Source organism: Stegostoma tigrinum, chromosome 8 (assembly GCF_030684315.1).
Source record: "Stegostoma tigrinum isolate sSteTig4 chromosome 8, sSteTig4.hap1, whole genome shotgun sequence".
NCBI lineage: Eukaryota > Metazoa > Chordata > Chondrichthyes > Orectolobiformes > Stegostomatidae > Stegostoma > Stegostoma tigrinum.
This window is the reverse complement of record NC_081361.1, coordinates 47,865,123-47,887,168: the sequence shown is the minus strand read 5'-3', so window position 1 is coordinate 47,887,168 and position 22,046 is coordinate 47,865,123. Positions and strand designations below refer to the sequence as shown.

The 22,046-nt window shown below is 40.2% G+C and overlaps 1 protein-coding gene across 2 annotated transcripts in view; it reads right to left on the bottom strand.

The window, feature by feature from the left end:
* The window catches only part of usp1 (ubiquitin specific peptidase 1), a 30,274-nt gene extending 8,545 nt beyond the window's left edge, over positions 1–21,729 (bottom strand). The window contains exons 1-6 of one of the 2 annotated variants that reach the window (XM_048539948.2): positions 21,700–21,729; positions 19,558–19,729; positions 16,697–16,826; positions 11,659–11,766; positions 8,062–8,231; positions 1,509–2,236 (exon numbers count right to left, since the gene is read on the bottom strand). In XM_048539948.2, coding sequence (XP_048395905.2) covers positions 1,509–2,236; positions 8,062–8,231; positions 11,659–11,766; positions 16,697–16,826; positions 19,558–19,721 — 1,300 coding nt within the window. In that variant the 5' untranslated portion in view covers positions 19,722–19,729; positions 21,700–21,729. The other variant, XM_048539949.2, reaches the window with a different exon arrangement.
* Positions 21,730–22,046: the final 317 nt, after the last annotated feature.

The following is a 22,046-nucleotide window of genomic DNA, read 5'->3' as shown; positions in this document are numbered from 1 at the left end:
ATAAATACAAATAGAGATTATCTTTTTCAATAATGACTACAAATCAACTAGTTTTAATGCTCTGATCTTGCATCAGAGCCCGCCAGAACAAAAAGTAGTGCTTGAATCAGGTGGATCATGCTGTGCACTGTCAGATCAGCCAAACCGAACCAGCTCTTAAAGCTAGCTTGAAGTGACAGTGTAAGGAATGAAGTTTCTACCTGACTCATTATACTCGAAGTTTAAGCAAGAAATGGGAATCCTCATTAGGGAGGAAAGATAATTTTGATGCGTTGAATGTATTTTAAAGCAACACTGAAAAGTGTACTTTTCTTACATGTTCCCTCTTTAGATGCTTACTTGTACAGGGTCTCTATTACAGAAAGAGCTCCTTCACGAGGTGTTTCATGTTAAAAAGGTGACAATGGGTTGGAAACTGAACGTGGAGCAATATATTCTCGGGGTGAATGTTCATATTTCACTCAACTTGCTATATTATATTTACATTTGGGCAAAGACAGGTCAGGTTTCCATTACTAATAGTGCACAGGCAGAAAAATAAAATCACATGGCTGGAAACAGCTCAAGAAATCAAATCTGACATGTTTTGGATAAAAAGTAGTAGTGAGCCAAATGATATTGTGACAAACCATAGAAGAATGACAAACGAGCTAACTTTGGTGTCCCAAGAATTTATTTTCTTGCAAGATTAAATAATGTGCTAAGTACTTTGTAATTAAATTGATACAAGAAACATTTTTCCCCTTGTGAATAGAAGTATATGAAATTTGAAAAAGAGCACAAGTTTAGCAAACAGAAGAATAAATGAAGAGAAAAACAGTTCTGAGAAAAGGTCACCAGATGTGAAATGTTAACTCAGATTTCTTTCCTTACAACTGCTGCCAGACCTGCTGAGCTTTTCCAGCAACGTCTGTTTTTGTTCCCGATTTCTAGCATCTACAGTTATTTCAGTTTTTATTTAGAACTAATCACTTATTATCCTACAAAATTTGACAGTGCTCCTTGACAGTCATATTTCACAAAACAAACATGGTATATTAGAATACAATCCATCAAGAAAAAGTCAACATGGTGACTTTACATCTTTTTTTCAGCCCCATCAACTATAAAAGCAGTATACAGAAGCTAACTGCACATCGAAAACAGAGTTCAGCTAACAACATTTGTTTTACTTCATGGATTTTGGATATCTCAACATCTAACTCATTAAGTCCCATGATTTCTTAAGTTAAATAAATTAGTTCATCATTGTTACCTCTTAGCTTTCCTTTTCTTTCTCTTCCCCAGGCTTGCTTTTACTTGACCTTCCCTAGCTCCACAGGTGTGAAAACTAGACAGAGATGCTGTGAGCGTAATTGCACAGCACTAAGAATATTTAGTTGGAAATTATGCTTGCCTACATCAAGCTGGTATTGAGAAATTTTGTTGAGATATTTAATAAATCCTGCTCCACTGTTCCAGTTTTAGATCAAGAGAAAATAACTCTCAGGAAGATTAGGCTCACCAACCTGCTTTCCTTGTGCCCTGGTCTTCAACTTCACGTAGGCCTCCATTTATGTCATCAGTGGTTTCTGCGGCATAATGGGTTTTGCATTCTGATTCAGAACAATCGTGGTCTGTTGAACTGTCCTCTGTCGCTTCAGTACAACTTAGTTGATTTCCATTTACTTCAGGATCTTTTCTTGCCTCTTTGATGCCCTGATTTGATGTTAGCTTGCCAAGACTACAGAGTTTGGAAAGTATACTTGGCTGCTTCACTGTCTGTTTTGGCCATCTTAATCCAAGTTCTGTTTTCTTCTGAAGAAGAGAGCACACAGTACCGATTTCACATATGCTCTGAGCATCAATATCAGGTTCTTGCTCAGTCGCATCCCCAGAAAGTTTTCTGTTCTGTCTCGTTTGTCGTTTCTCTTCAGATTTTTTCAGATCCTTAGGCAGCTTAGCCTTTTTCATGGCATTTCCAGCTTGTGTTTCACTTTTTCTTTTCCCGTTTTTCTTTTTCTTCAGCATTTCCTCTTTTTCTGCTGCATTATTTCTCATTATCAGGTTATTAGAGGATAACGTTTCAAGTGGCCTGTTCATTTTACTCTTAACAGCTGTGTCACAGTTTACGTTTTCTTCAACAGATGCACTTTTCTTTAACAACTGACAAGCCTCCAGGACATATCCCAAAATACACTGCAAAACCTCTTGGGCATCATGCTGTAGGTATCCATCATACATTGGATTCAGCTCTCTAAAAGTATGAATTGACAATGTATATTATTCCATTAAAATATCATGTAAATTTATCTTTATTGCAACAGAAAGCTACCGATTCTAGTGTTCATTGTAAGTACATCTCAAATCTGTCATGTGGCCTTGCTAATACAGTACAATACACTCAATGTTATACCAGTGTTTCCAGAAGTATTACATTTATCAGTAAGACGGAATTAAAAACAAAGGGAAAAAAAATACATTTTACAAAGTAAAAGGAAAACAGGAACAGAAATAGGCCATCTGGCTCCTCATGTCAGCTCCACCATTTATTGAGTCATAGAAACAGACCCTTCGGTCCAACTAGTACATGCTGAACATAGTCCCAAACTAAACTAGTCCCACCTGCCTGCTCCTGGCCCATATCCTTCCAAAACTTCCCTATTCGCATATCCATCCAAATGTCTTTTAAACTTTGTAATTGTCCCCACTTCATTCCACATACAAACCACCCTCAAAAAAAAATTGCCTCATGTCTTTTTAAATCTTTTTTCCCCCCCTCACATTAAAAATGTGTCCCCTAGTCTTGAAATTCCCTATCTTAGGGAAAAGGCAACTACCATCAACTCTATCTATACTTGCGATTATTTTATAAACTTCTGTCAGATCACCACTCAACCTCCTACGCTCCAGTGAAGAAAGTCTCAGTCTGTCCAGCCTTTCCTGATAATTCAAACCTTCCGTACCCGGCAACATCCTGGTAATTTCTTTTGAATCCTCTCCAGTTTGATAATACCCTTTCTATAACTGGGCAACCAGAATTGGACACAGTATCCCAGAAGAGGCCTCACCAATGTCCTGTACAACTTCAGCATAACATCCCAACTCCGATACTTAAGAGTGCAATGAAGGCAAGCATGCCAAATGCCTTTTTAACTATGCTGGCTATATGTGACTCAAACTTCAAAGAATTACGTACCTGCACCCCCAGGTTCCTCTGTTCTATAACACTACCCAAGGTCTTATTAATTGTATAAGCCCTACCCATGTTTGTTGTACCAAGTGCAATACCTTGCACTGATCCAGATTGAACTCCATCTGCTATCTTCAAGCCCATTGACCCATTTGATCAAGATTCCTTTGTCATCTTAAAATCTTCTTCACTGTCTACAATGCCACCAATTTTGTTGTTACCTGCAAACTTACTAACCATGCGTTCTATATTCTCATCCAAATTAATATAAATGGCTAACAAGAGAGGACCCAGAACAGCCCGAAAAGCAACTCTCCACCAGTACTTTGTCTCCTGCCATTAAGCCAATTATGTATACAACTGGCAAGCTCACCCCGAATCCCTTGTGAACTAACTTTACTAGTTAGTCTACCACGTGGAACCTTGTCAAAGGCTTTCCTAAAATTCAAATAAACAATATTTACTGCTCTAGATATGGCCGATCTTCTACTGCAACATATTTTCCTGCACAATTCTAATGTTCCCTTAATATCTTTAGCTAGAAACCCACTGATCTCTGCCTTGAATGGACACTATGACTCAACTTTCACAACACTTGGAGGTGGAGAACTCTGAAGATTCATGCAAAGAAACTCATGATCTCAGTTGAGATGATAATCCTGGTTTCTAGTCACCGTCAGGGAAAGTATCCTTCCAGCATCTACCCTGTTAAGCACTGTTAAAGAACTTATGCTTCAATTACATTATCTCCCATTCGTTGATTATCATCTCATTGTCTCTTAGCTCTTCTCGGAGGTCAATCCTGTCACCCTAGCGAAGAGCTTCTTTAAAAAAAGAAAATAAAATCATTGAGGGGATGTTGGCTTCACTGGCTGGGTGTGTATTATTTGCCAGATTGTCCTTGAGAAGGGGGTGGTGCTTTGTGGAATAGCTGCAGTCCATTTGGTATAGGTACACCCAGAATACTGGTAGGGAGGGAGTTTCAGAACTTTACCTCTGCAACAATGAGGGAATGGCACTATACCTCCAAGTCAGGATGGTGAATAGCCAGGAGGGAAACTTGCAGATGTCAGAATTCATATATATCTCTTGCCCAGGACTGATCAAGCATTTGGAAGGAAACGAACGTTGTTACTGAGCAGTGGTGGAGGAAATGTATGTTTTTAGATATAATGTCAACCAAGTGAACTGCTTTGCACCGATGGTATCAAGCTTCATAAAATGTCCTTGAAGTTGCACGTGCAGGCAAATGAAGAATATAAGAAGTGACACTCCTGACTTGTGGCTTGTAGATGGTGGGTATGCAGTCAGGTGGTGAGCTATTTACTTTGGGATTCCTAATCTCTTATCTGCTGTTATAGCTAAGTGTGGTGAACCTTGAGTGTATATCCTTCCTTGGAAGGAGACCAGAAAAACTGTACTCAATACTCCAGGTACAGTCACTCCAAGGTTTTGTACCTACCTTTGCCCCTACCTCTTGCAATAAAAGCTAACATATTATCTACCATCCTGTTTGCTGTACCTGCATGTTATTTTTCAGTGACTTAAGGACACCCAAGTACCTTTGTACATCACTATTACCAATCTCTCACTTTTTAAGAGATACTGTACACTTCTAATCTTCCTACCAAAATGGACAACTTCACATTTTTCCACATTATATTCCATCTTCTTGCCCATGCACTCAATCTGTTAAATCCCCTTAACTCTTCACAACTCACACCTTCGTTAAAAAAAACGCTAAAAAAAAACCCAGCAAATTTAGAAATATTGCATTTGGTTTCCACCTCCATAGATATAAGTTGTAAATGGCTGAGATCAAATACTAATCCTTGCAGTAACCCAGTAGTCACAAGCTGAGAATGACTTGATTATTCTTTGTTTTCGATAAATATGAACCAATACTCAATTATCCTCCATCCCCTAAACTTTCTGAAAAGTCCAAATACAATCCACTCATATCCCCCAACCCTTATCTATTCTTCCTGTACATCCTCAGAAATTCAATAACATTGGCTCTGTCCAATGTTACCATTATTTAAATGTCCAGATAGCACATTCCTTATGATAGGCTGACCATTTTTGCTACTGAATTGTCTGAGCGGCAGGAAACAGAGCGTGACGGCCAAGGGGTGCACGTGACTGAAATCCTGTGCCGAGTGAGGTTTCTCAGGGATCAGTGTTGGGGCCAATTAGATAAATGATTTGACTCACAATATAGTAGTGTTATCAGTAAATTTGCACACGGTATGAAAATTAGTGGTTTGATAAACAGGAAGGTAACCTCAGATCACAGGTAGATATAGATAACCTGATTTGAATTCTACTGCCGCTGATGAGCCTAAGTGTGAGGTGATGCATCAGGTAGCACAAACATGCATGAGAATACAAGATCTGGAGGACCTTTGAAAACACAGAGGATCACAGGGATCTTAGTATGCAGTCCTTCAAAAGGTAGTGGGACAAGTAGGTAAAGTGGTGAACGCAGCATATGGGATACTTGCATTTACTAGTGAAGGTAGTTTAAGAGCAGGGAGGTGATGTTGGAACTGTATAAACTGTTGGTTAGGCCACAGCTGGAATATTGTGGGAAGTTCTGGAATCCACATAGTGAGGAGTGTGATTGCACTGGAGAGGGTGCAAAGGAGATTTACCAGAATGTTGCCTGGGCTGGAGAGTTTTATTTATAAAGACATTTGATAGGCAACTGTTGCTTTCCTTGGAGCAGAGGAAACTAAGGAGGTCATGATTAAGATGTATAAAATTCCTGTATTAAACAGGAAGGGACATTGCTTCTTGGCGGAGGGATCAATGGCCGGGGTCATAGATTTAAGGTAAGGAGGTTGGTGGGAATTTGGAACTCATTGCCTGTGAGGTGGTTGATGCAGAAACCCTCAATCACATTTAAGGCATATTCAATTGTACACTTGCAATGCCAAGTCATACGAGGCTCTGAGCCAAGTGTTGGAAAACGGGATTAGAAAAATTAGATTAACAAAGTGTGGAGCTGGATGAACACAACAGGCCAAGCAGCATCTCAGGAGCACAAAAGCTGATGTTTCGGGCCTAGACCTTTCAGAGAGGAGGATGGGGAGAGGGAACTGGAATAAATAGGGAGAGAGGGGGAGGCGGACCGAAGATGGAGAGAAAAGAAGATAGGTAGAGAGGAGAATAGGTGAGGAGGTAGGGAGGGGATAGGTCAGTTCAGGGAAGACGGACAGGTCAAGGGGGCAGGATGAGGTGGTAGGTAGGAAATGGAGGTGCAGCTTGAGGTGGGAGGAGGGGATGAGTGAGAGGAAGAACAGGTTAGGGAAGCGGAGACAGGCTGGGCTGGTTTTGTGATGCAGTGGGGGGAGGGGAAGAACTGAGCTGGTTTTGGGATGCGGTGGGGGGAGGAGAAATTTTGAAGCTTGCGAAGTCCACATTGATTACATTGGGCTGCAGGGTTCCCAAGCGGAATATGAGTTGCTGTTCTTGCAACCTTTGGGTGGCATCATTGTGGTACTGCAGGAGGCCCATGATGGACATGTCATCTGAGGAATGGGAGGGGGAGTTGAAATGGTTCGCGACTGGGAGGTGCAGTTGTTTATTGCGAACCGAGCGGAGGCATTCTGCAAAGCGGTCCCCAAGCCTCCGCTTGGTTTCCCCCAATGTAGAGGAAGCCACACCGCGTACAATGGATACAATATACCACATTGGCAGATGTGCAGGTGAACATCTGCTTGATATGGAAGGTCATGTTGGGGCCTGGGATAGGGGTGAGGGAGGTGGTGTGGGGGCAAGTGTAGCACTTCCTGTCTAGGGTCTCGGCCCAAAACGTCAGCTTTTGTGCTCCTAAGATGCTGCTTGTCCTGCTGTGTTCATCCAGCTCCACACTTTGTTATCTTGGATTCTCCAGCATCTGCAGTTCCCATGATCACTTAGAAAGATTAGGTGGTCGTTTTTGAACAGCACAGATTCAATTTGTCCTTTTCTTTGCTGAAGACCTCAGTCTCTAAATAGCCTCCCTCAGTACTGTAAATTGCTCTAATGATCAGCACAATGCTGCATTGAATTAGAAATACAAAGATCAGAATTTGGTTCAATTTCTGATCTACAACTATGTAACCATCTCAACTAGGTTGCCAGGAGGATTACTACAAATTGGCTACAATGTTTACCCAGATTAGTTGGCAAAATTATATTTAAAACAACCAGAAACAAGGACAGAAATGGGACAGGCTCCGATTACCTAGAGGTTGAGTAGCCAACAGACACTCTCCGATAACAGCTACATGGACAAATTTTCCCAGTAGGAAGTAAATGGCTTCCAATTCTTTTTGTTTTGAAGCAGGATAAGAGTTAATCTCCCAGTTGCTGACCTCCCCAGTGCCATTTCCAAGGCTGGGTTATGAAATGGTACTGAATGTCAATATGATGATTCAATGTCAGTAGCTGAAAAAAAATTACATTTCAGTGTTCAGCCTTAAACCTTTTCATATTTATGTTATTTCTATTTTTTTTGCAAATGTGTTTTAGGGCTGAACATTGAGCAGACATTTAAAAAGTTCACATGAGAAATTGGCACTTTAGCAAGTTATTAAATAGCTAATCACTTCCCTAGAAGGCTTCAGAAGTGGCAGGGAGGAAGAAAAAGGGGAAAAAAAAATTTCATAATTGCTCACTTTAGGAACTTTCTATTAAAGAAATGCAGCTAAATCGATTGTACCATAATTTTAGCAAGTCTCTGGATGAATAAATGCACAAATTTTTAAATTCACATTAAACATTGTGTATTGTAGTATTGTTCACAAGTGCCTTAAAAAGTAATATTTTTAAACAAAGATCTAACATCCAATTTTATCACTTTCTCCCGCAAACATTTCTAATTTACTTTAAAAAAAACTTACTTCAGCGTACTCATCAGTCTCTTAGGCTGAGCAGCAAGTTCACCCTCGATGTAATTCTCTGCATTTAGAAGATAGTTGGTTTGTATTTGTTCCATTGATACAATTAAGTTGTGCAAGTTGCAGATCAGCTCGAAACAGATTGGCAATTCCTCTTGACTATTTAATATGTCCTATAGCACAGATCATTTACAGACTGTTATTTCAAATTTTAGTTGTCTCAAATCTGTCAAATGTAGCAACTGTTATGATACATTTAATTCAGATTAACTGTTCTACATAGTAACTTGTGAAAAAGAAACCTTACATTATTTTTAAAAAGTTTCATCTTGGTTATGTAGTCATTGTTGCCTCTTAAAAGTTTTACCTTGCTGACAGTTTCAGACTCTGAGCACAGATGGTGGCCATTTGGCCAATCGTGTCTCTGCCAGACAAAAGAGATCTGACTACACATCCTGTTTCCAGCATCTGCCCACAGACCTAAGAGGCAATATGCATTACAATTGAATATCTAAATACCACTGAAGAAGAAAGAAAATTACAGCACAGGAACAGATCCTTCAGCTCTTCAAGCCTGTGCCGATCCAGATCCATTATCTAAACCTGTCACCTATTTTCCCAAGGATCTGTATTCCACTGCTCCCTGCCCATTCATGTATCTGTCTAGATACATCTTAAGTGATACTATCGTGCCTGCCTCTACCACCTCTGCTAGCAACGCCTTCCAGGCACCCACCACCCTCTGCGTAATGAACTTTCCACGCACATATCCCTTGAACTTTTCCCCTCTCTCCTTGAAATTGTGACCCCTAGTAATTCAGTACCCCACTCTGGGGGAAAAAAAGCTTCTTGCTATCTACCCTGTTTATACATGATTTTGTAGACCTTAAATCAGGACCCCCTCAACCTCCATCTTTCTAATGTAAGTAATCCTAATCTACTCAACCTCCCTTCATAGCTAGCACCCTCCATACCAGGCAACATCCTGGTGAACCTCCTCTGCATGCTATCCAAAGCATCCACATCCTTTTGGTAATGCGGCGACCAGGACTGTACCACAGTATTCCAAATGTGGTCGAACCAAAATCCTATATAACTGTAACATGACCTGCCAACTCTTGTACTCAATAACCCATCCGTTGAATAAAAGCATGCTGTATGCCTTCTTGACCACTCTATCCACCTGCGTTTCCACCTTCAGGGTACAATTGACATGAACACCCAGACCTAAAACATTTACAGACCAACACACTTTCAGGTAGTGAGTTTCAGAGTCCCACCACCAGGGTTTGAGGGGGGTGGGGTCCTTCCCAACTCTGCTTTCTACTAATACATTATGGCCCTCAGGGTTATACTTATCAGGTCCACTATCAACCTTTGATATTCCAAGGAAAACAATGCCAACCTATTCAATCTTTTCTCAAATGTTCAGGCACTCCAGCCTGGGATATCCTGGTAAATCTTCTCTTCTGGTACAATCAATCAATCAAATGCTTTCTGTAATGAATTCCGATTCCAGCAAAACCTCCCTGCTCTTATACAGCATGCATTGATTAATGAAGGCAAATATCCCACATGCCTTATCTACCTGACCTTATATCTTGAGGAATCTGTGGCTATGCAACCAAGGTCCTGCCATTCTTAATGTAATTCCTTGCCCCATTAGCGCTCTCTGTGAATTAATTCACACTTTTCCAGGCTGAATTCTATTTGCCACTGTTCTGCTCAGTCTATTGATATCCTCCTCACTATTCACCATCCTATCAATGTTCATACTGTCTGCAAACATTTCAACTTTTACATTTACATTACATCTTTTACATTTAAATCCAAATCATTAGCGTACACCACAAATTGAAAGGACCCCAGCACCAATCCCTGTGCAAATCCACTGGAACCAGATTTCCAATCACTGAAAACAGCCCATCATCCTTTGCTTCCTGGCTCTCAGTCAGGTTTTGGACACAATATGTCACTGCTTCAGTTCCATTGGCTCTTACTGTCTTGATCATTCTATTGTTGTGAAAGTCAAGACAGCCTTGCTAAAGTTCATGTGGATAACATCAAAATGCATTATCTTTATCAACACCTCTCATTGCCTACTCAAAATTTGTCAAACACAACCTTCTCGTAAATCCATGCTGACTATCCCTGATTAATCCAGGTCTCTCCAACTGCAAATATATTCTGTCCTTCAGAATCTACCAACTTCCACATTAATGAGGTTAGTCTGACTGGTCTCTAATTTCCTGTTCTAGGCCTTCCTCCCCTTTTCTTAATAATGGGACTATGTGGCAGTGCCCCAGTCCTCTGGCACATCATCTATGGTCAGACCGGATTTAAAAATTACTGTGAAGACCCCTGATATCTCCTCCCTTACCTTCCTCAATTGACTGGGACACATCTCATCTGGGCTTGCAGATTTATCCACTTTAAGTCTCCCAAACCTGCTTGTACCACCTGTTCCTTAATGTTCATTTCTTCTAACATTTTGGGTGCTCCACCCGGATGTCTATAGCTACACATTTTCCCCATTGAGAAGATGGATACAACGTAGTAATTGAACATGGTGCTCATGTCTTCTGGGCCCAACCCCTCTCACAGATGCACCCCCTAATTATTCTTTTATCTCATATTTAAAGCACACATCTAAGCATTCCTTTATTGTACCCACTGACACTTTCTAATGCACTTTCTTTGCTTGCCAATTTTTTTAGGCCTACCCTACACTTTACATATTGTTCTAGGAACTCTGCTATATCGAGACCTCAGTATCTGTCATAAACTTCAATATTATTCTTAATCCTAGGTCATTGTATCTCTTGACATCCAAGATTTTCTGGTTTGGATCCGACATACTCCGACTATTTCCTCTTTGTATGCCTCTTACTGCTGTGACAGTTCTATCTGGAAGTAGCTGTTCCCAGTCCATTTGGAGCAAATTGTACCTTCTGAGTAAAATCAGCTTCTCCCAACTTTAAAACTTTTATTCCCAGCCCATCATTATCCTTTCCATAACTACTCTAAATCTTAGTACTAGTCACTATCTCCAAAATGTTTCATCAATATGCCTTTCACCTACCCAGACTCAGTTCTGATTATTAGGTCCAAGAGCAGCTCCCTCCCTTGCTAGGTTTTCAACATGCTGATGAATGATGTTCTCCTGGATGCACTTTGTATAGTTTTGCTACTGTTCAGCAGGCATGGATACTGCCCAGTGTGATGTAGTGCTATGAAATGGTTCTGGCAAGTATTTCGTTTAATACCATTTCTCCTGTTGGCCACAAACTGCTTCAGTGACCCCCAGAGAGAAGAGAATGCATGGGGCCTGATGGGCAAAAACTTTATTTTTAGCTAGTCCCAGGATGGAAATTGTATGTTGTCAACAGAAAGGTTCGCCTTATCTGCAGTGTTTCCCTAGTTAAATAAGATCACATATGAACAATCATTTAAATGAAGTACCAGAAGTCTACCAATGGCAGTAGAATCACACATCAATAAGATAGTTGAGTATATAGTTACAATATTAGCAGCATATCAAGTTTCCCAAGTAAACAGCAAAACATCTCATGAAAACATCAGCACTTTATAAATAATCACCTGGTCTTTTCTGGGATCCTCCTCATTCTTCAGTATCCCTTGTTTCTTGGAGATTATGTCATACATGAATTTCATCCCAGTTTTAAATCCAGGGCAATAGTACAACACCTAATCATTAGAAAAAAAAAAAGTTACATTTTAACAAAGCAGGACCATAATTCAACACACATTTACACAGCATAGTTGTGAATAATCATAATTTACAGCGCAGAATCAGGCTCGTCAGTTCATCAAAACTGTGACAAAGTCTTTCATTAAACCAAAATCCCATAATACTTGAAAATTCTTTGAATCAGATATGTAATTCCAATATAATTCCTATGTTAAAGAAAGATTTCTTTTTATATAATTTTCACAACCTCAAGATACCCCAATGCCTTTTACACCAGGCGAGTACTATTTGAAGTCAACTTATTGTTGTAATATAGAAGATGCAGTAACCTATTTGTTTTAAGAAAGGTCTCATCAACAGTAACAGCTAGGTAATTGATTTTTAAAGTAATTTCTTTGATGGAGAAATATTCTAGGACCATGGAGGAGAACTCGCTGCACCTCTTCAAAGTAGCATCATTAGATTTTTTTTACATCCATCCAATTAGCAATAATTCCACCAACTAAACCACAACTGACAACTAACAATAGTATTTAGGAAATTTGAACAGCCTTTACCGTAATTAATTTTTCTCCCTCGACCACCTTTGCACTTTATTATTTTAGTATGTTGCCCTCTAGTGACCAGTGGGAGGAAAATCTATCCGCATTAAAATGGATTTATTTTAGCTGGGTGTTTGCCTAATCAGGGAATACTGCAAGTGGAAGTAAAGCTACAAGAAGTGAACACTGAAAATGTAATGTCATTAAAAACAAAACAAAACCAATTTATAAAATCTAATTTTAAAATAATTGAAGTTTTTGTTAAAAGATAACAACTCATAGCTTATTAACCAAGGCAGATGAATCTTACTAATAAAAAAGGCAGACAGACAGGATCGTGGCCTTTAGATTGCAGTTTTTCTAGCACTGCGGTTGGGTTTCCCGTGTTCTTGGAAGCTGTAAATTTTTATTTTACACAAGAGCAAAAGTCAAATGGGAGGATAGGTGTAAGTATTGGAGAGGTTTAGAGGGACATGGCCGAACACGGAAATGGGACCGGTTCAGTTTAGGATACCTGGTCGGCATGGGCAAGTTGAATGGAAGTGTTGGTTTCCGTGCTGTAATGACTATGACTCTATACAGGTTTTATTTTTGGCTGATTGTAGTTCTTTGTTTTTCTGTTTGCTCACACCCTTACTCCAGGAAAAGGGAAACAGAAATACCACTGCTACCTTATGTTTCTCAAAAGTCTCAATGCTCTTCAGAATAATAAGTTACTGTGGAGTACTGTGACTTATTGAAACCATTGCGACAGTCACTATCTGGCTAGGATCCCACAAAAGAAAAAGATGAAGATACACAGCCCAGTTAGGAACTTAGGAACCAGAGCTGACCACTAAGTCACTTGAGCCTGCTCCAGCACACAATAAGGTCATGGCTGATCTGTGGCCCAGCTACACTTGCCTGCCTTTGACCTTTATCTCTTGCTTAATAAACATGTATCAATCTCAGATTTAAATTTAACAACTGAACTAACGTACTCACCATTTAAAGAACAGTTCCAAATCTCCACAACTCTGTAAAGGTGCTTTCTAACATCTCTCCTGAATGGCATGGCCCTCATTCTTAGACTATGGCCCCAAGTTCTAGAATCTTCAACCAGTGGACATAGCTTATTTTTTTACCTACCCTGTCTTTCTCTATTACTATCCTGAAGATGTTGATTAGAATTTAGGAAAGCTAAGGCTGAACTAGAGATTAAAGGCCTAAATTGTCTAATCTCTCCTCATAATTTAACCCCTGATGCCCAGATATCATTGTCAACCTGCACTGAACTCCCTCCAGGGCCAAAACACTGCCCCCCGCAAGGTGTGGTGCCCAAATCTGCTCACAGTACTCAAAGAGGGGTTTAACTCAGGTTTTAATATAACTACAGCGTAATGTCTACATATCTAAAAGGGCTGGAGTATTGCGATGACATCTGGTATTCCACTAGCCTCGTTGATTATTTTCTGCATCTATTTGTGGCACGTTAAAGAGCTCTGCACCCAAAGCCCCAAATCTTGACGGACATGCACGGTATTTAACTTTATGCCTACTGGAGGGAAAAAAAACCCCCTAATCTATCCTGTTACAGTCTGAAGTAGATAACCTCACGCTTCCCTACTATAAAAACAGTCTCTCAGATTTGCCCGTTCACCTAAACCTGTGCACATCCTGTTGTAACTTTATGCTGGAGCCAACAGTATCCACAATGCTTCCCAATTTTGTGCCTTCAGCAAATCTGGATTTGATTTTTTCATACCAATATCTAAGTTGTTAATGAATGACGTTGTAGACTTACTTGCCAATCTGTTGTGTTTGGTTGCTGATGTTTCAGCACCAGGCTAGGTAACATCAGTGCGCTTATGGCGAAGCGTTGGGGTTTTGTCCCGCTTGTTATCTGTATGCCTCAGTTTGTTGGCGTAGTTGGCATCACTTCCGGTTCTGTTTTTCAGTGGTCTGTATATTGGATCCAGTTCATTGTGTTTGTTGATGAAATTCTGGTTGGAATAAAACGCCTCTAGGAATTCCCTGACGTATCTCTGCTTGGCTTGTGCTATTATGGATGTGTTGTCCCAGTCAAATTTGTGTCCTTCTTTGTCTGTGTGTACGGAGATCAGTGAGAATTGGTTGTGTCTCTTTGTGGCTAGTGGGCGGTAATGTATCCTTGTCGTCAGTTTTTGTCCAGTTTGGCCTATATAATGTTTCGCCACAGTACTTAATAGTATTTTGTACATTAAGTAGTTTTATTGATTGTGGGTACGGGATCCTTTACATTTGTCAGTAGCTGTCACAGGGTGGTTGTTGGTTTGTGAGCTACCCTGATACCTCAGTGTCCGAGTAGTCTTGTGGTCAGCTCTGATAGGTCTCTGATGTACAGTCAGGTTACAAGTGTATCTGGCCACGTCGTGTCCTCTTGTTGTGGTCTGTCACGGAGCTAACAGCAAATTGTGCCTTTTGGGTATCCAATCCTTTTAAAAAACACCATATAGATGCTCCTGTTCTGCCTTGCACAATTCCGGTGTGCTGCCGCGTGCTGTGGCCCACTCGAATAATGTTCTGATGCAGCTCCATTTATGGGAGTTGGGGTCGTTAATGAATGCTGTGAATAACTGACACCCCACAGATGCCCTTGAGACAACGCCTGTCAGATCCTGCTAATTTGAGTACTTACCCATAATTCAACTGTATTCTGCCTCTCAACCAGTTTCCTATCCATGTCAGTAATGTGCCCTCAGTTCCATGGGCTTTCACTTTAGTTAACAGTCTCTTGTGTGGGACTACATCAAATGCCTTCCAGAAATTCATATAAACAAGCTTTTGTCACCTCTTCAAAAAAAACTCTATGACACGCATCAGGCATAATGTACCGTTCATGAATCCATGCTGACTCCCCCTGTTTAATTGAACTTTTCAGGTGATCATTATCCTACTTGGTGAGTCCAACAATTTCTCACCATAGATGTTAGGTGAAATGGTCTATCATTCCTGGGTTTTCCTCTGTCATTCTCCTTAAACACAGAGTGACACGAGCAAATTTCTAATCCAGAGGATCAACTCTTGAATCCAGCAAACTCTGAAAGATTATGATTAGGGTATTGGCATGTGATGTCTTACCTCCTTTAACACTCAGACGGGAAAAATCAGGTCTTGAGGATTTGTCACTCTTCCATTAATTTCCCCATTATTGATGATTTAAGTTAATTTTGTTTAGACCCTGTCCCTGATCCGTAATTTCCTTCTGGGACTTCTGGCAAGCTCTTTCTTTTCTGCTATGAATTCTGAGGCAACATAATCAATTCAGCATGTCTGCCATTCCCCATGGTTATTGAAAATAGCCCATCCCCAGACTTCAGTGAGCCAACAGAACTCTTAAGCAGCCACTTTACCTCAATTACTATGGATTACACTTTTAAAAATATATCCATTTACATGAGTGTGTCGCTCTCCAGGCAGCATTTATTGACCATCCCTAACTGTCATGTAGGCCAGACCAGGTAAGGATGGCAGTTTTCTTCCCTAAACAGCATTAGTGAACCAGTTTTCTGACGATCAATAATAACTTTATGATCATCATTAGATGCTCAATTCAATTAAATATCTGGAATTCAAATTTCACCATCTGCCTTGGCAGGATTTGAACCCAGGGCCCCAGTACATTATCTGGGGATCTGGATTAACAGCCCAGCCTTAATACCACTAGGCCATCACCTCCCCAATTATGAATTTAGGAATCACAAAGAACACATACTGTTGGAGCGGCAAGACTGCCCATTTTCACCTAACCCATACTGTTTTAGTGTTGATCAAGTCTTAAGTTTTTAAGCAATTTTTTGTGATTTTGGAAGTGACTTAGCTTATAAGAAGATGTTACATTTATGAAGACAAGATGATAAATCTGTCCTAGGATAGTAAAAGACCCACATTTTTAAAAAAAACTGCAGGAAAAGTAAAGTAATTGAATGGAATAATGCAATCAAAAGCAAATATCATGGTGGAATAAGTAGCAGCACATAAATAACTGCAAACTGAATTTGAACAAATTGCATTAACCATAAGGTATTTTGCAATCTTTGTATCAATTCGCTCAAATTCATATGGATAAATGGAGAAACTCAAGCAGAGTACGTGCCCATGTGCGATATTATTACTGTGTTAGAACATCTATAAACTGTTGTTATTTGAGAGAATGGAATTCCTTGTTTTAAACTGGTCGATCTAAATGAACAAGTGATTTGAAAAATTATAAACCAATACAAAAAGAGCAACAGTTGATTACATGTATTTCGGAATACATGCTCCCATGATACACAATCAGAAAATTAAGACTAGTGTAACTGCAATACGTGTAGTAGGGAAGACAATTCATGAATTGACACTACCTCCAAGATCAATACTTTACCTGAAGTACACTATTTAGGTAGCATGTATTTCCAAGGTTGTTCAGGCCCACAAAAGGTAGAAGCTCCTCCCTCTTTTCATATCCAACAGCTGAAGATATCAAAGGGGCTCCAGACACCATCTTCTCACATCTATTTCAGTAATGGAATAGAATGGAGGAGCAGAACAAAAGCCAAACATCAGTTCAATAAACAGTAATCCTAAGGTTTTACAGTAGATTTGTAACTTGGGTGTGAATGTTGTGGTTGATTGGCTCACTGTTTTGCAGACATTTCATTACCCTCCCGGGTAACATCAGTGCGACGTCCGATGAAGCGCTGTAGTGTATTCCCGCCTGTTATTTAAACTCTGGTGTCCATGAAGCTGGGTTACCTTACTTCTGGTTTTCCTTCACAAATGGAGTGTATATGGGGTCTAGCTGTGTTTATTGATGGCTTTCTTAGTGGAGAACCAAACTTGTAGGAATTCACATGTTTTTCTCTGCTTCGCCTGCCCCAGTATTCAGGTACTGTCCCAACTGAACAGTAGTTTTCCTTAGTTAATAAAATGTGAGGCTGGATGAACACAGCAGGCCAAGCAGCATCTCAGGAGCACAAAAGCTGACGTTTCGGGCCTAGACCCTTCATCAGAGAGGGTGATGAAGGGTCTAGGCCCGAAACGTCAGCTTTTGTGCTCCTGAGATGCTGCTTGGCCTGCTGTGTTCATCCAGCCTCACATTTTATTATCTTGGAATCTCCAGCATCTGCAGTTCCCATTATCTCTGATAGTAGTTTTCCTTAGCTATGTGGATGGAGATGAGTGAGTATTGGTTGTGTCTTTTTCTTGCCAGTTGATTCTGAAGGTTCTCCACTAAGAAAGCCATCAATAAACACAGAACTATACCTCATACAAAGTCCATTGCGAGGGGAAAGCCGGAAGTGAGGTAACCCAGCTCAATGATACCAGACTTTAAATAACAGGCAGGAAAACATGACATCAGTGCAGTCACTGATGAAGCGCTATTACTCAGCAGGGTAATGAAACCTCAACTGAACACCAAAAGAGTTCAGTGAGCCAACCAACCACAAGACAGTAATCTTGAACAAAAAAGTTCAAACTATTTTCAATGATTGCATTGAAGTATTTGCATGGGTTAAGAACACAACAACCATAAACTGGGGGGAAAAAAAAATAAGTTCTGTATGGGACCACTGAAAATCAGATAAATAAACTGACGCAAATATTGCTTGGAGAAAACAAGGTGTAGAGGTAGATGAACACAGCAGAACAGCAGGAAGGCTGACGTTTTGGGCCTTGACCCTTCTTCAGAAATGGGGGAGGGGAAGGGGATGGGGATTCTGAAAATGCACTCAAAACCAGCAAGAATTTAGTCTGAAAGACTTCCTGACATGATGGGGAAAAGATATCAAAGTACAAACAAATCTAAATTAACAGAAGTTACGTGACTTAGGGATGGAATTAGGAGGGAAAAGAAAGAGCAATATTGTACCTATTGGGAATTATTCTCCGTATTCCCTTTTTGACTGCTTGATAAAAAAAGGGGGAAAAAAAAGACTTACTCGACTTGCAAATGATACTACATAGCTACCAACAATTACATAAAAGGGAAGAACCACAGAGATTCAAATAACAAAAAGTCTTCCACAGAAATTTTACTCAGCCAAGATTTTTTTGTGTCAGGAAAATATTGTAGTAAATTGATGAGCTAAGAAATTTAGCAGTATACGTTTTTTCAAAAAAGGAGTTTTTTTTCCCTTACTCCCATCCTTTGGCCATTAATAAAGCCATCTTATGAAAACAGGTGCCAAGTAGTGAGTCACAAATGTGTACGTTTGTAACAATTACTGTTGAACACACTATTTCAGTGTGCCAAACATAGTTGGGAGCCTCTGAGCATCTCCTCGTAGAAACATATGTTGTGGTAGTCATTTTGGTCCTGGAGGCATCCAACCAAACAGGCAAATACTGACTAGTGATGTTTAATCAGAGGCATTGATTTTCTCATTTGTTCCTCCCCTGAAGTCACTGCTGCTTTTCCTCACCCAGATTTAATTCAGTTTACATAATGTTATGATGTTATCTAAATAGTACCCAAGAAACAGGTCACAGCTAAGCTTGCCAGGTTTTGTGTACATGTCTGTTTGCAATTATATTCTATGAATTACAAGTTACCTAATGTTATACAAATTTGAGATCCTGATAAAGGTACTTTTGTGAATATTTTAAATTCACCGAAATAAGATATTTTAAAAAATTATGAAATGTTTTATCAAAATAAAAATAGGTTCTTCTATGTTCTAGTTAGTCACCAACTAAGTGTTGCATGTAATAGAGTGAGACTGAGAACATTTCGAAACAGGCTGATAGCACATCAAATACAATGTCACCTAGCAAATGGCTTCAAAACAGTTTGCAGGAGTATTTATTCTTAAAAGTTTCCTTATTGGTCTATGTTATAATTTTGTCAATTCTAACACGATCTTACAACAGAAAAATATGACAGTGGCATTCCAGATTAAATCCTTGTCCCCCGTACCACACCTTTCGAATCTCCTCCATTCAGTTTAGGTTTGCAGGATCTAGAAAGTGCTGATTTACAGTGATCCCAAACATCAACAACGGAAAAAATATTAACTGTACTTTGTCTGCCAAAACAGCAGGAATAAATAATGTTCAACAAAAACAGCACCACATGCGTAACAACATACAAACCAGACAGCATTTCTGTTATGCAGTTTTATATCCTTGGATTAATGCACATCAATTATCCAATCTTTACTAAATATAGGTGTTAGAACAAATAGGATCATCAAAGGCTCAACTTTGCAGAACTATTTCAACAAATTCATTTGTACAACATACTTATCCAGTTTTTTTGGCTCCAAAGGGCTTTGTTCACTTTCTTGCTTCTCAGTAAAGTCTAGTGCTCGTTTGGCTTCTTTTTTCTGAAAAAACTTAAGGGAAAGTCGTTTCCTTTTGATCGGGCTCCCCCTTCCATTGCTCTCATTCTGCACAAGTCCAGGCATCTTATTCACTAAAAATATCAATTTTGCTGATTAAAGGACTTAAAATAGCTTTGTGTTCATATTTACAGTTTGGAAGCTTGTTAAATATCATTTTCTACATGCTGAATTCTTTCATTTTTTAAAACCAGTTCTCAATCTTCACCTGATTCTACTATCAAATGGTAAACATACATTAGAAACAATATTGTCAAGCGAATTTACACAATTGTCTCCTCAATAAAAGAAAGAACTGCAGATGCAGAAAATCAGAAACAAAAACAGAAACTTCTGGAAAAACTCAAGTCTAGCAAGATCCGTGGAGAGAAAGCAGAGTTAATGTTTCTAAGGTCCAGGAGTAGATTTGTAGCTTGGGTTGTAGTTGATTGACTCGCTGAGCTGGTACATTGTTCCACAGATGTTTCATTATCCTGCTGGGTAACATCATCAGTGCAGCCTCCGATGAAGCACCGTTGTGTCTTCCTACTTGGTTTTCAAAAGTCTCGAGTACGTTGAGCTGGATTACCTCACTTCCGGTTTTCCTTAATAGTGGAGTGTATAAGGGGCTCGGGTTCTACGTGTTTGTTGATGGCTTTCTTTGTGGAGTACTAGGCTTCTAGGAATTCCCATGCCTGTCTCTGCTTGGCTTGTCCTAGGATCTTGGTGTTGTCCCAGTTGAACTGGTGGTTCTTCTTATCCATATGGATAGAGATAAACAAGTATTGATCGTGTCTTTTTGTAGGCAATTGGTGTTCACGTAGCCTTGTTGTTACTTTCCTTCTTGTTTGTACGATATAGCGTTTGTCACAGTCTCTGCAGGGAAACCTTACAGGCACTTCATTGGAGGCCGCACTGATATTACCCAGCTGAGTAATGAAGGGTCTGCAAAACAACGAACCAGCTTGGCAAGCCAACCAACCACAGCAAAGTTAATGTTTCTAAACATTAACACATTCTGAAGGAGGATCACTGATTCTGAAATGATAACTCTGCTTTCTCTCCATAAGTGCTGCTACATCTACCAACTTTTTCTAGCAGTTTCTGTTCTGATGCATAATTATCTACTGAATCTACACAGTAATAATTATACAACCTACTGCTGTTATGAACACACCTGAAAACAAACATATAGGCAACATGAGGGGGGGGGGAAACAGGATTATGGTCAGCTGTAAATATGAGTACTTACAATTGATAAAAGAAAATTGTTTATAGAATTTCAACTGAAAAAAGATCCAAGTGAAGAATATTTTTATACAAAAATCAGTTCAAGCTAGTCTGTGATGTCACTGGCATTATGACACCATAAATGTTAGCATCGGATTCCTGCCACTCGCTCATGCATGTGTGAGATTTTATATTTTATCCGGTGAATAAAGTATTTACCAGAAGTCGGATTGCTATATCTAATACATTGAAATAAACATATTTAGTGCAGTGGCCCTAAGGAGATTTTCGAAGATACTTATTTGAGTAATTTTGACCACCTTTCCACTCATCTCTCTCAGCCTACCTTTCCTCCTCCCATGCCCTGCTCTCCTCCTCCACTTTGCCCACATACCCTTGTCCAAAAACTTCCCTCACTGCACGCCCCCCCTATCTCTCTCGGAGTTACTCCTCGAACCCCGCACGTACATCGATTACAGACTCAGAGCGCCACCGAAACCCGCGCAGATGTCCGCTCTTCCTCCCACCCCACCGCCCTCAAAAGGGGGCAAGCCCCAACCCTTCCTCAACCCAAGAAGGGGTCTTTCTCAGCCGCTCGCCATCCTCCCCGGGGAAAGTGAGGGGGCGGGTGACAGACGTCTCTGTCCCCACGTTGGCGGGGGATCGTCGTCCCCCTATCCAGGTGGAGAGGGTGAGATCTCTATCCATTCCCCCTGAGAAGGGTAGGAGTCTCTGTTCTCTTCTTGGGGAAGAGTGTCGGGGCGGCAGGGGTCTCTGTTCCCTCCCCAGGGGTAGGGTATCGGACTGGACTTTATTCCCGACCGCGGAAACTCACCGTCTGTCAACGGAGCTTGGCGCCTTTTCCTCTGCTAGGACCCGTTACAACTGTCCAATGCAGACGCCTGTTTCGCCCTTACATTATTTAAAATGTTTTATTCATTAATCTTTGTGCTATTGAACTTTGTTAAAATAAACCTTCTACTTGTCTTTTAAATTGATGGAGTTATTTTTGACAAGCTACCTTTAATTTTTGCAGGATGTTTATTAGTGAACTAAATGGGTTTGTTATGGTGGCAGCACTCAGCAACAGCTGCCAGGTAGCAACGCAATCAGACCACAGTTTAACCAAAGACAGCAAAACTGTTTACCAAGGGTAAGGAAGGATTGTTTAACTAGAGCGAG